The following is a 16,975-nucleotide window of genomic DNA, read 5'->3' on the forward strand; positions in this document are numbered from 1 at the left end:
ATAGTTAGCTACTATAATCAAAAGTCATTGCAAATATAAGAAGAACTATTGACCATTTTCTGTTGTAGGGGATAGATTTGAAGTGAAGAGTGTAAGTGAAGTAGTTTTCAAAGAAGAATATCAAACAATCCAATCATTTTTATCCCTAAGGTGCATCCGCCTTGGCCCTGCAAAGCCTAAAGTGTAAAGAGTCTTTGTACTCTATTAATGTTGGTCAAGATTTGAGATAAATTTAGTTGAATATAGGAAATAGCTAAACCTTAGACCAAGCTTTGTCCTTTGCATCCCGATATTGGGTATTTTGCAACCTGGTAGTTTTAAAACACCAACACAAGCAACATGCCATGTTTCCTAAGATAGACTTTGCTAAAGCCTTTGATCGGATTGAATGGCCTTTCATTTTGATGATGCTTCAAGCCCTTAGGTTTGGTCCAATCTTTTTGTAGTCAATTCGGATACTTTTTTGGGATAATTCTTCTTGTATTATGATCAATGGTCATCAATCTGAAGCATTTGAGCTTTACAAATCTATTCAGCAAGGTTGTCCTTTGGCACCTTCTCTTTATGTTTTGGCTACTAAAGGGTCCATATATCTTCTCACTAATGTCATCTCTCAGGGCCTCGTGTGTGGAATATCCCTCCCTAATTCCACCACGTAGCTTCTAAATGGTCATTTTGCAAATGATTCTTTTCTCACCCTTCTTGAAGAAGAAGACAATATTGCTAATTCCTTACAATGCATGAATACTTTGTGTCTTACCTCAAGGTCCACTATTCAATGGCATAAGACCCTTTGTTATAGATAATCTTTCTTTTCATGCCCTCAATGGATTCAATGCTACGGGTGGATATGGGTGTAGCACGGAAATATTTTTCACTTTTTGGGCATCTTGTTTGCCTTTCAGGCCTCCCCTATGGAGCTATGGAATGCAATCCTAGCTTCGATAGAGAATAGGTTGGATTATTGGATCACCATACCTCTTTCCCTTGCTAGAAGATTTTAGATATTCTCTAAAGTGTTAGCTTCTATGTATGTTTACTATTCCTCTTTTTGGACCCCGTCAAAAGTTGCATACCTCAAGCTTGAGCACCTCTTTAGGGACTTCCTCTAGGCCTCTGATGCATCACATCTTGGCTTTCAAAAAGTGGCCTAGGAATTTATTTGTTGACACAAAGACTCTGGTGGTCTTGGACTACTTTCTAATCAAAAGCATGGTACTACCCTTTGTGCTAAATGGTTTGTTGGGGCTCTCACTAACGATGATGCCTAAATTTTTTGTTGAATCACTACATTTCTTTAGCTTTTCTGGTTAACCGACCTACCTAGAAGAGGATTTTCTTTCAAACCCTTCTTGTGACCACTGAACCAATGTAAATTTAGGGAACTTGTGTTGCTAGAATCATTTGGAAAGCCTTGTAAGCCATTAATTCTTGTCTTCACTAGGCTGGAAATGGATTTAGAGATTGGCTCTCCATGAACCACCAAAACTTGTGGTGGTCACCTTTGTTTGTTATGCAAGGTATGCCCCTTGCAAAGATTCAAGGAGTTAGTGCTCTGCACTTATTCATAAGGAGAATTGAGACACACAAATATCTCTTTTCTAGAGTTACTATGAGTCTTCTCTCATGGGAGGACTTATAGGTGCAGTTTTGGCTCAACTATCTAGATTGATAGATAGTTGATCTTCTAGTTTCTGTAGTGCCTCCCCATATGTTGCACATGCTTGGTATTCAATCATCATGCCCATGGGGGAAGGAATGGAAGTGGTATCTTGCTACTCCATTGATCAATTATAAACCAAAGTTGGGTTATTGATGGTTCGTTCTCCGCCTTCCTATGGTTGAGAACCTCAACCAGTATTTTCATTTGTAGTCATCTCACAAGACTTGGAGTCTTATATTTTCCACAATTTGGAAAGCTATCATAGAGCTGAAGATAGATCACTTTTCCTAGTGTATTCTCTTCTAGGGGCTATTGTTGGGCCCTCGACTCAAGAATTTGGTTGTCCCAGACCCCAAATGCCCTTTTTGTGGTCACCCAGAAAGCTTCTTGCATATTTTTGGTTATGCAAGCGGGCCCAAAATTACTAGCTTTGCATTTAGGATTTGTTCAAACCCTTTTGCCCAAAGACCATTTCTTGGCATATGGTTATTCTGGGAGATTTGACTAGACTCCCTTTTAAGTATTCCCAGATCTAGCATGCTTTCAAAATGGAGATTTTATGATGTAATGCAAGGTAGGAGAATCCCCAAAGGAGATGTCCTAGCCCCTAGTAAATAACCATACAATAGAAACACAATAACAATGGGTATGTGCAAGATCATGGTGTGCCAAAAAGTGGTGATCTGAAAAATATGTAGTTCTGAAATGCCTCAAAGAATTTCAAAATCTATTCCAACTTTTTCCCCACCCATCCTGATACTAAATGAAAACAATTAATACCTTTATAATTCCTAATATATCTTTCGATACCAACCTTATATGGTCATCTTTAAAACATCCCAAAAATGTGTTTTTGGCATGTTCTTATGTGTTTTTTACTTCAAGCATGTATCTGATGACTTTTTTTAAACAAAAATTTGATGTAATGAAAAGGGTTTCTTAAGAATGTTCTTAGCTTTTCATAAATGTAAGGCTTGTCAAATTACGAGTTTAGTAAGTAAATATTACTTATTTTCTAATGGAGTTAGCTACAAAGTGTTGATTGACATACTGCTTGAAAAATAGCTATAACTTTCAAACCGTATAAGATTTGTGAAATCCAAAAGATGTGTCACATTCTATGCTTCGAATAGTATAAGAAAAAAATAAGAAAAACTTAATTTTGATTTTTTTTGAACTAGTTAAGGTGGTCAGACACAAGAGTTTTTTAATTTTGAAAACAGTATAGTAGAAAATTCATAATTAATTATTTATTTGGAATAAAATTTCCCAAAAATATGCATCACATCTAGGCATGAGTCTACTTTTTATATCTAAAATTATATTTAAAAATATTATCATTTGATTATGATTAAGGTGGTCAGACATACACCTACTTTTTATTTTTGCCCTCAAAATTTTATAGTACTGCATTAAAATCCAAACTTTTGACCAATCAAATAATTTTTTCTCTAGATAAGGCCTTGTAGTTTAGAAACTAAATTCAATTTCCTACAGATTATTTTCTTGCAACTTTTTGATATAAAGTCTAGAACCACTTTAAAATTATGTGTCAAGTTGACATAACCCTGATTTGCTAGTTTTTCACTACCACTTAAGGCCATAGTTTGGTACACCATGATCCTGCACATACCCCAATGCAAGATCTGATATTAAATCACAACTCTTTATTCATAAAATAATTGACTACATGCAATGTGTTAGGCTGTAAGGCCTTCTCAAGTATAGCCAACTACAAAGCAAGTAATAGTTCTACAAGATCCCTCAAGATCCAATCCAAATTCTAGCTAGTCCAGATCCACACTTTGGTAGAAACCTCCATGGAAGATCTAACTGGTACTCATAAACCCACCAAGCAATCTCCTTGTTTCCCAAGCCTTAGCTACTAACCCTTCTAAAAAAATTCTCCTCTACCACCTCCTCTTCTCCAAGATGGATGAATAATCACAATCTTGTTGTAAACTACCTCACATTTGGCGCTCTATCCACAAACTCAAGAAAAACTTGCCCTTCAACTACTCTCCAGACTCACTCCTCCTCCTCTGAATGAATAATGACTAAAGACTTTACAATACCTCCTACTTATACCCAACTAAGCCACAAGTCATCCCAGAAAGCTACAAATTAAATATCTCTTAAATTAGCTACTTGAAGAGCCACAAGTCAACCTCCAACATAAATTAAATACCAAATGCCTTGTTGGTGTTTGAAAAGGCTGGAGGGTTTTCAATTATCCCAATGAGAATATGACATATCTAGGGACATCAAAATATGAATATGACTTAAAAATTTGATATGTCAGTTACATCATCATACATATAATTATCATGAGAAGAACTTGCTATTGTAACTAATGTTTGATCCGTAAAATCAACACAATGTTGAATATTATCATAGTCTAAAATACTATTCACTGTTGTAGCATCATGAACATGTGTGTTTCTATTTACAACTGGACTAACCTTCCCTATACACATATTTTGATTTAAATTCTTAATCTAATTAAAACCTACAACAAGGGTGTTGATATTTTGATTTGAAACTAAAACATCAACAAAACACTCATCCTTTTTTTCAAATACATTATATTGGAAATCATTCATAGACAAATGACCTCTCATCAATCCATACTTCAAATTATTTTCAATATCTCTAGCGGTCATAAAAGCCTGATACAATGTTTGTGGTTCTTTATCCCTTCGTAGAAAATTCATTTTCTTATCAAATGCACCGAAGTAAATAGCTAGACACATTTGATCATTGGGTCTATAACTCTCAGGGATATCAATCAAAAATCTAGCAAATCTGATATTGAATTGAGGTACAAGTTCACCATCCCCAATGCGAATCCTGAAAAACTTATCATAAGAATCAGACATGCTTACCCATTCTCCAAATTTCTCCATGAAGGCAGAATGCAACTCACTCCAAGATGAAATGAAACACGCTGGTAGAAAACAAAACTAGTCTCTAGCATCACCTTCTAAGGTCTGAACAAATAGCTTCATATGCACATCCCCATGAGCAATCTCATAGTCACCCATTAAATCAATAAACAACTCAACATGATGACCAATTGAAACAAGATGCTTCCCACTAAGCTTAGGCAAAAAATTTCTAACATCATTAGGAATGACATTTGGGAAACCATGAATACCATTAAAACTTAATGGCATATACCACTTGGTAGAAATGGATCTAGGAACTCCACTAACTGGATGCATAGTTGATGAAGAGAAACTCGGCATTCTTTAAAGATATAGACTCATTCACCAAGATTATTTTTAGTATTCATTAATTGCAATAGATCTATACCCTTCTTCCCATCTCAACTTCTAACACACTTCACAAACTTAAATACGACCATCTAAAACTCACTCGAATGAAGTGTATAAAACCTTAAAATTATTCTCCTCTTCTTAGTGCTGAAACTTCACTTGACGGAGAACACATATTTATAACTCACTTTCATGAAATAGGAATCACATGAAAATATAGAATACCTCAAGTGTTGTTGTTGAAAATATTGATCTGTTGGTTGGTCTGGTGCTGATCATAATTCCTTACACCACTGATCATATCCTTATAGAGTCGCCATCTCCTTGAGGAGAAAAATGAAATCACAATAGTGATTCACATTTATCATTAAAAATTCTTATGACAACAAATCAACAACACTCTGAAACTTATTGGTCAGAAACTTATATGGATCTCTCTTCTTGTTTTAAATTTCACATAACTTTCAGATCTGTTTAGTTCAATTGAAAACTCTTGAAAACAATTATAGGTAACCGATCTACACTGGTTCAAAGATCCTTTTAGAGAGAGTTGCCACTCACTATTGTGAGAAAGATTTAAAACATAATTCATAACACTATAGATCTAAACTGAATGGTCATTTTATAGAATTTGCAAACCATCAAACACTTAGAAGAGATAAAAAAACTTTTGATCACAATTCTGACTCTGGAATTACAACAGTACTTTGAAAACAACCGGTTGAATTGACTAAAAATGAAACTTAATAACAACACATTCTACATTCAACCTCAAAGCTACTACTGCAAATGGGTAAAACTTCACTAGGGTGCATGATTTGGAGTAATAAAATTGGAAAGAACATCAGAGAACTTACTACTACAACTTTTTATGCACTTCTCCTGCTATATTGAATCTCTTCTTTTCACATTCTCAAGGTTTGTCTACCATTCAGATTAAATATAGTACCCAACAGAGTCGCCATTTTGTTGGTGTTTGAAAATGCTGGAGTGTTTTCAATTATCCCAATGAGAATATGACATATCTAGGAGTAGCTAACTCCCATTTTCAACATGCCATTTCAGACATTGGTCCAACTATAAGGCTAGACCCTTCTTCTACTTCAGGCTCTACAAGACCTAGGCAGGTAGACCTTAGATTCAATTGATACCATACCACTACAAAACATATCCATGAATCTATTTACTACAGATGAAAACTCTTATATCTCCTAATAACTTATGTAATAACACATATCTACAGTAGCTAAATGGAAATCTATGAAATGCATAAGATGAGTGAGGGTTAAACAATTATAGCTCTTCAACATGGTAGGGAAAAAGGCTTTTGATTAATAATGTTGAATTTAGCAAAACTTCATATATGCAATAGTAAGACCTAATGATCCTATAACTGATCGGTGCCTTAACCATTGGGCAAGTCTATAAATCAAAAACACACATATGAATATCTGATACCTATTTGTATCTTCAGATATCTAATCTATCCATTTAACTTGTAAATAGACATCTATACTTAATCTGAACCTCATTCTTACATGATATCTCCATCAGCAAACTCACAACCCTGTTGATTTCCCTAAAGCATTTACGTAACCCTTTGAGTCACAAGCAACAATGAAATAGCATACAACCTTAAGGGACTACAGCTACAACCTAAGCTCTATGTCAAAGATTATAAAACATTGAAGATCACTGATAAAGGAGACAAGATTCAAGATGAAACTCAACCATCTGCTATTCTTTGTATTAATTTCCTTGAAATTATACATTCATATGCATGAAATGAAAACACAAAAAAAACCTAACAGATCTAAACTATCTATATTATCCTTTCTAATGTTGTTCATACAAGAGAGAATATGCTGAAGAAAAATGGTTTCACAGTAAAACATTGGAACCCTGCTGGTATTACCCAAAGAAAACTGCCAACAACCTCAAATGAAAGAGAGGAAGAATGATATAGGATGAAGGCATTCTCAGATCTGATATGTACCTGACATGTGTTCACTTGGAATTCAATCTTCTACAACTGAATAACCTCTTTCTTCCTTCTCCCATTTTGATCTGATTTGGTTTCATCATTTCTGCAATTGATTTGAAAATATCTTCTTATCAAAAATCAGTTTTGAACTTTTTGGCCTGAATATAGTTGCAAATTGGAAAGCTGATAGAAAACCTCCTGTAGCTTGAACAAGTGGTGTTCTATGCAAAAACTGAGCTTAGAATCAAAAAGTTTAGATTCTCTTGATTTTAGCGATATATAACATCGCATATTTTTCTTACCAGGAACCTCCAAAAAGCCATTTCGAAAAACACCCCTCTGCTAGGGTTCTGTGACTTATAACCTTTGAAAGAAATTTTCAAAAATTTAATTTAATCTAAAGTCAGAACTTAGATTAAACTCCCTTTCAAATTTAAAAATTTGCATGTCACCCAGAAAATGATTAAAAAAATCATTTTATTTAAAAAACTTTATTATTTTTTATCACCCTTGAAATTTGGGGTCAAAGAAACTTTGACCAAGTGCCATGTGTCAATCTCCAATTGGTCTGCCTCTATTCATCAGATGACACATCATCATAGGCCTAGGCCCAATGGTGGCAACATCTCGCAAGCCCGCATTTTAAAACTTTCTTGCAACTTTGTATTGCGGGCATGTGAAGACCGTCAGATCGTGACACATGTCATGATCTATGCCTTGCCTCTAATCTTGCTATGGATTGCCACATCATCTCTAAGCGAGATCGGCTACCACATGGCAGTAGCCCACTTACCCGCATTACCTATCTAGTGTGCATCTTTGTTTTGTAGGTATGCCCCCACCACACGATCTTCCACATGGCATCATCTCATGCCTTCGTCACCACATCATCCTTCTTACATCTTCATTTAAATCTATGTCTAATGTCACGCTGACATCACTAGGTCAACTGTGAGGGCCCACGCGAGCTTGTGGCTTACAAAAGCCATTTGCCTTAAGACATTAAGGGTTATGTAAAGATTTGTATTTAAACTACAAAGAAAACCCTCACGTCCCCAATGTGGGACTAAGGGATTACAAGCACCCTATTGAACATTACTTCCATCCTGTCCATGGGCTATGGCCATGGTGTCTGCTCTCCTTCACACATGGGTTGCGTATTTGACTCTTTTAAAAACCTAGTGTATCCTTTGCATGTGGCTAAGTCTTCTCTTGTGAGCTTTATAAATGGCGTGAGTTATTTTTATGCATTACTGTGGCCTCTCTCTTTTAATGATGTGGTCTTTCTGAATGTCTCTACCCCTTCATAGGCTCCTTTCTCCTTTCTCCTTCAGCAGCAAATTGGTTCCTTTTAAATTGTTTGCCTTTCTTTTTTCATACACAACATATGCTCTTCACTCTGACCCTTCTTTGAATGTGTTTTATATGCTCACAGCGTGGGTCTTCCTGTTGGTCGTGGGAAACCTTTTTATCTGACGTGGACCCCTATTGAAAACCGCAGCCTTCTTTCTTTAATCATGGCGTCATTGTGTGCTTTGAGTGGGGCTTCTTTTTCTAGCTGCCTACTCTTCTTCTTATATGTTGTCTTTGACTCCTTTGATGGCGTGTTATTAGTTTAGTGCAGGGTTCTCTATTATGATGGCACCTTCTTCAAATTTCTCTACTTTTATGCGTAGGGTGTTATGTATTCTTCATTCACCAAGGATGGTGTTCCTCGGTTCTCCTTTGACTCTCCTCACTAAATGGTTTGATCCCACAGATAAACTTTTTCCTACTCAATTGTAGACTCTGCATTATGAAGTTCTTCTTGTACATCAGTAACTTGATCTTGTACATCCAATCTCTGAACCTCTAATTGAATTTCTATTTGTCCATCCTTTCCATCTTCATCTTTGGCATCATTGTCTTCTTGACTGGAATTAATAATATCATCTTTTATCTCTTCTATCATTCGCACTGCTTCTTGCATAATGTTGCCAATTTCATGCAAATTTCCAACATCAATAATGGTTTGGTCTTGGAATGGGTCTTCCCCTGTTGTAGTTGCACCAAGAAAGTTGGCACACCACCAATATAAACATCTAGTTGTGCAACTATGCTCACAAATTCCTCTGCTTCTTTATCTTCTATTCTTACAATTTTAGGCTCATTTATTCTTATACCTACTGATTTCTTCTTAGATTTCATGGCCATAGGATCATTAACGATTGTATGAGCTACATTCTTTATTTCTTCTATGACACAGTTTGGTGCACCATATCATTCTTTATTAGTTTGATGGAATCAGTCAGAATTAGCCGAGCCCCAAAGAAGGTCTAGCTAAAAAAAAATCATTTCAGGCCAACTGACATTGCCAAGTAACCTATTGATCAATTTGATACTGGTTAAACTCGAATTCAAGAATCGATTGATCATTTAAAACTCATTTCACCATTGATCTACAAATTGTCATTTTGATGCCAGGAGGCTCTTTGATTGGCCTTAAAAAATGACACGAACACTAACCAGGCTCTGAAAACTGGCACATTGAATCTCTTTTCCACATACTTGCACCATGTCAAATCTAATCTCATGAAAAATTCGAGATCAAAAGATATTCACTGTCAAAGTTGACCTCTCAGAACTACCTGCAAGAAAACATGTCAGAAAATAATAAACTGGGTTTGGATTTGACTTGGAAAATTGGGCAAATAGACACTCAAGAAAATGAAACTTGAGGCATTGGTTCTCTGTCATGAGGATGTTATAAATCTACAATTTGGGCTCATGATGAATAATAGGGCACAAATGGAGAGTAGTCAAAGTGGGCTACTCAGATTTTGCAAACTGGAAACACTGTCAAAAAGGTGATTTTTGCAAATTGAATTAGCCTGGAAAAGTGTGCAAATGGATTCATCAAGACCTAAAAAATAGCACACTCGAAGTATTTTTAGAGTACAACACAGTGGTATAATCCATTCGATCTCACCTATCATAGATTTGGAGTTATAACATCATGAACAGGTGTTCTGACAAATTTGCAAATGCTAACACCAGTAAAAAGATAGAAATTGCACTTAGAATCACGTCTAAAAACTGATCAAACGGATTCGTCATAAGCTAAAACTTGAAACATAACAAGTCTCTGATGCCTACAATTCAACACGATAGGAAATTGCTCATTTTGGTCAATCGGGTCAAAAATATAACATGTCAAATAGGGCTTCCCATAATTTTGCACAATTTGCAAATGCACGAAAACAATAAATGACCAACTTTGAGGGATTCAAAACCTAGTCAAACAGAATCAAAACGACTCAAAATCTGAAACATAGGTTCTCAAGTATGGACACTAGACACTCCCAAAGTGGCGACTCAAAACATTTTCGGGTGTGAGATATTCAATCACAAACATAGCCTCCTGTCACTATTTGACACTTAGGTGAAAATGCAGGTTTGACACTAGCTCAAAACAGGACTTCACGAAATGGCTCGAAACAACAATTTAACATCATGGAACACATAGACCTACTGAATGGAAGGTGCTAGAAGCATTAAACACCTTAGGCCTCAAAAGTATAGCTGGGTAAAATCACATTTAAAAGAATTTATAGGGCTCAATTTTCTCAACAACGCTCAAAATTTGAGCTACAATTTTGAGCGCCAACATGCCTTTAAAGGCTTACAATACTTATTAAATACATAAAAATTAATTACCCAAGACCAAAATAGGTTCACTCAACTCCACCAAAATCCCTTAATCATGCAAGATTGCCAACTACTCCAGGATGCTCTTGCATTAGACTCCCTAGGTGCAAAAGGAAAAGTGTGTCCCACACTTTGATTCCCAATGAAAAAAATCCACAATTGTCTTCATCTTCATCAAAGGCTTCCATTGAAATAGGGACAAGAAAATCAACATGCAAATCATCCACATCTGCATCACTCTGTCAAACACTAGAATCTCAATCATCCAATCAGCATGCTCACTCCCATCAATGTCAATATGTCGATTTCCATCAACACATTCCAAAATCACAACACCAACATCTCATTTCTCACAACAAGATGCTCTATAACATACAAGTCATCACCAATTGCAACTAGATCATCCATGACCGAGTGCTCTACAATCTCCATGTTAGACTCAACCAATTGATCATGATAACCAATTTTCATCCCAACATCAACAAGATTAGGAACATCCTCAACAATAGCCTCCAGTTGCTCTATAGGTTTTGTATTAGGCTTCACAAACTTATCAACAAAACCATACTCATCCACCTTGACCTTTTGATGCCATCTTCTCTCTCAAACAAGTCTTCTAACTAGCTAGACAACTCTCTTCCAAATTGGTAGACTCCAACTTCGTAAACATCCATAGAATGCCTTCCTCACCCCGTCCTTAACTCGATCAGCCAAGATAGCTTTAAACCAAGAAGACACCTCATAAAACCTCCTCTCCACCACATCACAGATATTCACAATCACCTTAGGGTCCAATCCTCTCAGAGCCATCTTCCAAGATCTTCATAAACCCTTTGCAAACAAATCTACACTCTTAACAATCACTAACTAGATCAAACCTTCAATCAACAAGGTCAACCTTCCATCTTTGCAACCATAGATCTATCTACATATCATCCCAAGGTCATGGTGCAAACTTCCTCAACTTCAATGCTCGGTCTACGCACTTAGGAACAACCTTCACTCTGATACCACTTAATGTAGTGCAAGGTAAGAAAATCCCCAAAGGAGATGTCCTAGCCCCCAACAAATAACCATACAATGGAAACACAATAAAAATGCAAGATCTGATATTAAATCACAACTCTTTATTCATAAAATAACTAATTACATGAAATGTGTCGAGCTATAAGGCCTTCCCAGTTATGGCCAAACACAAAGCAAGTAATAGTTCTGCAAGATCCCTCAAGATCCAATCCAAACCATGGCTAGTCCAGATCCACACTTTGGTAGAAACCTCCAAGGAAGATCCAATTGGTATTCACAAGCCCACCAAGTAATCTCCTTATTTCCCAAGCCTCAGCTACTAGCCCTTCTCAAAATTTTCTCCTCTACCACCTCCTTTTCTCCAAGATGGATGAATAATCACAATTCTATTGTAAATTGCCTCACGTTCACTGCTCTATCCACAAACTCAAGAAAAACTTTCCCTTTAGCTACTCTCCAAACTCTCTACTCCTCCTCCGAATGAATGAATAATGACTAAAGACTTAACAATACCCCCTACTTATACCTAACTAAGTGAAAAGTCAGCCTCGTAAGCTATAAATTAAATATCCCTTACATTAACTACTTGAAGAGCCACAAGTCAGCCTCTAATAGAAATTAAATACCAAATGCCTTTAAAGGCTTACAATACTGATTAATTACATCAAAATTAATTACCCAAGACCCAAATAGGCCCACTCAACTCCACCAAAATCCCTTAATCATGTAGGATAGCCAACTACCCCAAGGTGCTTGTGCATCATTTTATTAACTATTTGGAAAGAGCGCAATGTAGTTTTATTCTCTCATAACTTTCTTGATATAAATGTTGCTATGGATGTTAAAGCATGTATTTGTAATAATGTCATGATGGAGATTCAAGTACAAACATACCAACAAGGTGGCACTGGAGGTATCTCATCTATAGGAGATTTTGGCTCACTGGGGTAATGCCCCTTGCATGGTTGCTAGAGTATCGTCAAATATTTTATTCAATGACCATACTCCTTACAGTCATCAGAGAGGTTGTATCAACTTAGCTCATTGCTCGCATAGTCCCAAGTCCCATCCTTCACACCACTCTCCTAATAGCGGCTTCAGTGGTCATCGCCCCTTGGCCTCACCTCCTCAGAGGTCAAGATCAAGCCAGTCTCCTATGGCTTGTCCTACTACCCCTGATGTGGGCTAGCCCTCTATTTATAGGGACCCTAAATGGGCTTTCCCCCAGCTGGTGTTAGGATCAAACCACAAATAGAAATAACAATTACATGCAAAAATAAACAATATGAGAAAATATTGAATCACACAAAAGAGAAGACAAGACACCAAGATTTAACATGCTTCACCCAATCCTTGGACTATGTCCACTAAACATCAAGTCCAAATTTACTACAATCCAGTGATTACAATCTGTAATCTCTTACAACTCAATACTGTAGCAAGAAATAATTATCACACCACACATAATGAAAATCCCTAACCCTAAGCACTTTTATACAAATATTTTTTCCACTTTATGGTTATAATTAGTTAAAACATGTACAGTATGAAGTATGAAGTATGTACAATACTTCCCTGATCAGTCACCACAAACTAATAGCTACATCTGGCTATCTCTCCTTCTAAGAAAGATAAAGATGATGTTTCCACTGCCACTACTAATGGATGGGCTCCCCCTAAGTCATCAACTAACCTCACTGATTTATGGAGTTCTAATGACAAAGATCTTCCCTTGGTCGGCACTGACCTTGCAACCCGAGGGCTTTTTTCTTGTTTTCTTTTTGTTGAATTTTATCAAGTTTCCACAATCCATTCAACAACATGATTTGTTTTTGGATTTGATTGTGTATATAATTTTTAGCATCAATGTTTCAGATCACACTTTGTGATCCATCATCAGGCTGAGAGAATGCAAGAATAGATTGGTAAAATATGTAGACTAAGCCTTGCTCATGAAGAATAAAAGAAGGATAAGGTAAGAACACATACCGAGGAGGATGAAGAAAAGGTCAAAAAGAAATATTATTTTTAAATAAAATAAAATAAAATAAAGGAACATAGAGAAAAGATGGCAAGAACCTAAGTTGAAAAATAGACAATGGAAACCAACCAAACCAATAAGTTAATAATTTTTCAACTTAGGTTCTTGTCATCTTTTCTTTATGTTCCTTTATTTTATATTAAATTTAAAATTTAAAATTTTTAGCTATTTTACCTTTTCTTCATCCTCCTCAGTATGTGTGCTTACCTTATCCTTCTTTTATTCTTAATCAGTGAGGCTTAGTCCACATATTTTACCAATCTATTCTTGCATTCTCTCACTTTTTTGTTGCTTTGTATTCAACCTTTGGGCTTATATTTTTTTCTTTTGATATATAGTTGAATTGTCCGGCTAGGTGTCGTGTGAACTTGCGAGGTGATCTTGTATCCCCTAACCTTTTTCTTATGAATATGTATCTTTAATATTCAATTTATAGGAAAGGGACTATTCATCAAAAAAAAGGGGGGGTCAACTAAATGAAGAGATAAGGTGACATTTATAGGCAGTATACAAGTAAAAATAATAATGTTAGATATTAGAGACATTAATACCTTTGTAGCCTCAACCACAATGTTACCATGGATATTGGCTTCTTAAATGTAACCGCATCAATTCAAAAATCAAATCAAAAGTATTCATTCTACAATATTTTTAAGTCTCTATGTTTATAAATATCATTATTTTTTAAAACATCACTTTCATCAAATATAATTTTATGTCATAAATGTAACTTTTACCACATTAAAATTAAATTCTTATCCCTTAACTCAATATTAAAAGAATCAAGAGCATCCCATAATTTATACCTTGTATAGACCAAAACAAAATTTACTAAATTAACAGACAAAACTGATTATAGAAGAAAACACAATTGACCTCATTAAAGAATTATATTCAATTTCAAAATAGCCCCATTAAAAGAAGGCGACCTTTCTACGCGCTTTCTTAATTTTATATCTTTCAATCCAACTCTCATCCAATCGCATTGCGACATTCTAACTCGTACGAGCAAGAAAAAAAATAAAAAACAACAATTAGAAATTCCCTTCGATTCACGATTCGAAATGGGAATCGAGCCATACCTCAAATGTGTCCCGAGCGCGGAAGTTACTTCGAAACTCCTCGCACGAAAATCACGTTCTTTTGATTATTACTACTTAATTCGTTACTGTTCAGTTGTTACTACGAAAATCTTGTCACTATTCTCAACAGATAATAATTAAATTCCGATATGAAACACATCTCAGCTAAGATTCACACTCAAAACTATACAGAACATTGTTAGTCGTTTTATAAATGCTGATTCCTGAGCGAATGAAGTTCAATTGAATATTATTTTCTCTTCGGTTTTATATTATCTTGGTTATCCATCACAGAGTGTGAGATAAGAAGTCTATAATATTCTAAAGATTAAATATTTAAATATTCTAAGATTGATATTTAGTTACTGTTATTTATTGACGTCAATCTGACAACTAGCAACGTGCAATTGGAATGTGTAATAACAAATTTTATAAATAAGAGTTTAATATTTAATAATAAGTTTTCATAGATAGTAACGTCAAATATTTTATAAATAACTGTTGAATATTTAATAAGAAATTTTTATAGATAGTAATTTTCTAGTTTAAGAATATCAGTTGTTCGAAAAGCTATACGAGTATGTTGCCTACTATTGTCCAGTCTGAAAATCTGATTTGGTGTTTAGTACTAGATAAAACAACTTTAATTAATCCAGACATGTTGCACAATTGTTTTGAATGAATAATAAGATGGTTTTTTTCTATAAAATAAAAATTATCCGTTTGCTGCTAAATTTGTTGTAGCAGGCTATGTTTTTCGCTGCGTAATTTAAATAGTACAAGATTTACATTGATTCAATTTAGTATTATTGTAATGCTCAAGTGAAATCCATATTTTTTTGGAGCAAACCACACTGCAGAATTCGAAAACGGAAATTGTCTTAACAAACTTGCCGTTTCCAACAACTTACAACAAGTAAAACAAAAAACTTGTACATTTCGTTAAACATTGCATTCTCATTCGACTAGTCGACAAAACCAGTCTGTCGAAAAACGGCATCGCGCAACATTCTGAGATCTCTCCCTTTGAGAGTTCGCCCAAATCCTTCCACAACAGAAAAACTTTTATCTCTGTTATTGTTATTATGAGCGATGAACTCGTGAGGAGGCTTCCAAACCATTTCATCTGAGAGAGACTCTGAGGATTTAATGGTCTTCGGCCAATTGGGAACATTTACTGGCGCAGATTCACCCAATCTCTGTCGTCCATGTGGAGATATATTATTCCAACTACATTTTCTCGAATTCATACTAAGAAACGAATCGGATTCAAAGACATTTTGTTGAGCTTCATTGTCCTCCCAGAAGATATCTTGTTCGTGGAGCTCCTTCAATGTCTCCTCTGTTCTGATTTTCCCTGCACTTTGAGCTAAGCCCAGAAGCAACTCAGAGCGGCTGTAGCGAGAATTGAACCCGCGGCCTCCTCGATACTGATTTTCGGCCATTTCGTTTGCTCTGCAACTCTGGAAAAAATAACCGACAGGAACAGAAGAAGAAATGTGTTAAAGAAACATTAATAGCAGATAATAATTAATAACTGTAAATGTTCCTCTATATTTATATTGTAGAAGAAAGGAACTCGGACTAACGAAGAAGCTCGTGCTCGAAATTTTGTAGAAATATTTGCATATGCCGTCTTCTTCACGTTTCTCAATTGAAATTTGAACGCAACGCTTCACGTATGAATTTCTCTGGAGTAGATTGTGTGGCATTAAGAGGAGCAATGAATTCGTGTAACCGCGTTAATCACCCGCGATCGGCATCGAACAAGCCTAAATGGCTTTTTTATGCTAGTCTACATTTCAGCCGTCCGATCTGTGCATCTGACGGTTCGTCTTGTCCTGGATTTTCAGTGAGCTTAACCGGGTCTGTCGGTAAACGCGCATATCTTATCCGCGTGACGTGGACAGGCGAAGGGAGGGAGCAAAAAGTATGCGATCGACTTCTTAACTTGGACGTGTCAATCCTTCGGATTTACCCAAAGATTTTACTTTATTTCGAAATACCCTATAAAACTTCTCTTTTATGGGCCCCATTCCCACAATAATGTTTCTTTTCCTCTTTCAATTGTCTCTTTTTTTATTAATTAAAATATTAAAAAGGAAGGGGGATTACCACGTAGAATTGAACTATTTTGCGAGTGTTAGAAATTTGAAGTTGCTAGTGACAAGGAACGTTTGGCACAAGGATAAATACATATCAAATATGTAATTG

The 16,975-nt window shown here is 35.8% G+C and overlaps 1 protein-coding gene across 1 annotated transcript; it reads right to left on the minus strand.

Annotated features, from left to right (window-relative positions):
* Positions 1 to 15,637: 15,637 nt before the first annotated feature.
* Positions 15,638 to 16,510, minus strand: LOC149569895 (protein S40-4-like). Its single transcript, XM_089817814.1, has 2 exons — positions 16,351 to 16,510; positions 15,638 to 16,224 (listed from the first exon to the last, which is right to left on the minus strand). Exons 1-2 carry the CDS (start codon positions 16,471 to 16,473, stop codon positions 15,727 to 15,729), a joined length of 621 nt encoding a protein of 206 aa, XP_089673940.1. The 5' UTR covers positions 16,474 to 16,510; the 3' UTR covers positions 15,638 to 15,726.
* Between the last annotated feature and the right edge of the window lie 465 nt (positions 16,511 to 16,975).

This window comes from Cupressus sempervirens, chromosome 3, assembly GCF_028749045.1.
Source record: "Cupressus sempervirens isolate cs-2001-9-10 chromosome 3, ASM2874904v1, whole genome shotgun sequence".
NCBI classification, from domain to species: Eukaryota; Viridiplantae; Streptophyta; class Pinopsida; order Cupressales; family Cupressaceae; genus Cupressus; species Cupressus sempervirens.

What these genes read in the sequence shown, in the direction of transcription:
- LOC149569895 (XM_089817814.1), bottom strand. Translation starts at nt 16,473, where the DNA reads ATGCCACACAATCTACTCCAGAGAAATTCATACGTGAAGCGTTGCGTT. An exon ending in TTTCGAGCACGAGCTTCTTC is followed by an intron (nt 16,225 to 16,350) that starts GTTAGTCCGAGT and finishes TATTTTTTCCAG; the next exon opens with AGTTGCAGAGCAAACGAAAT.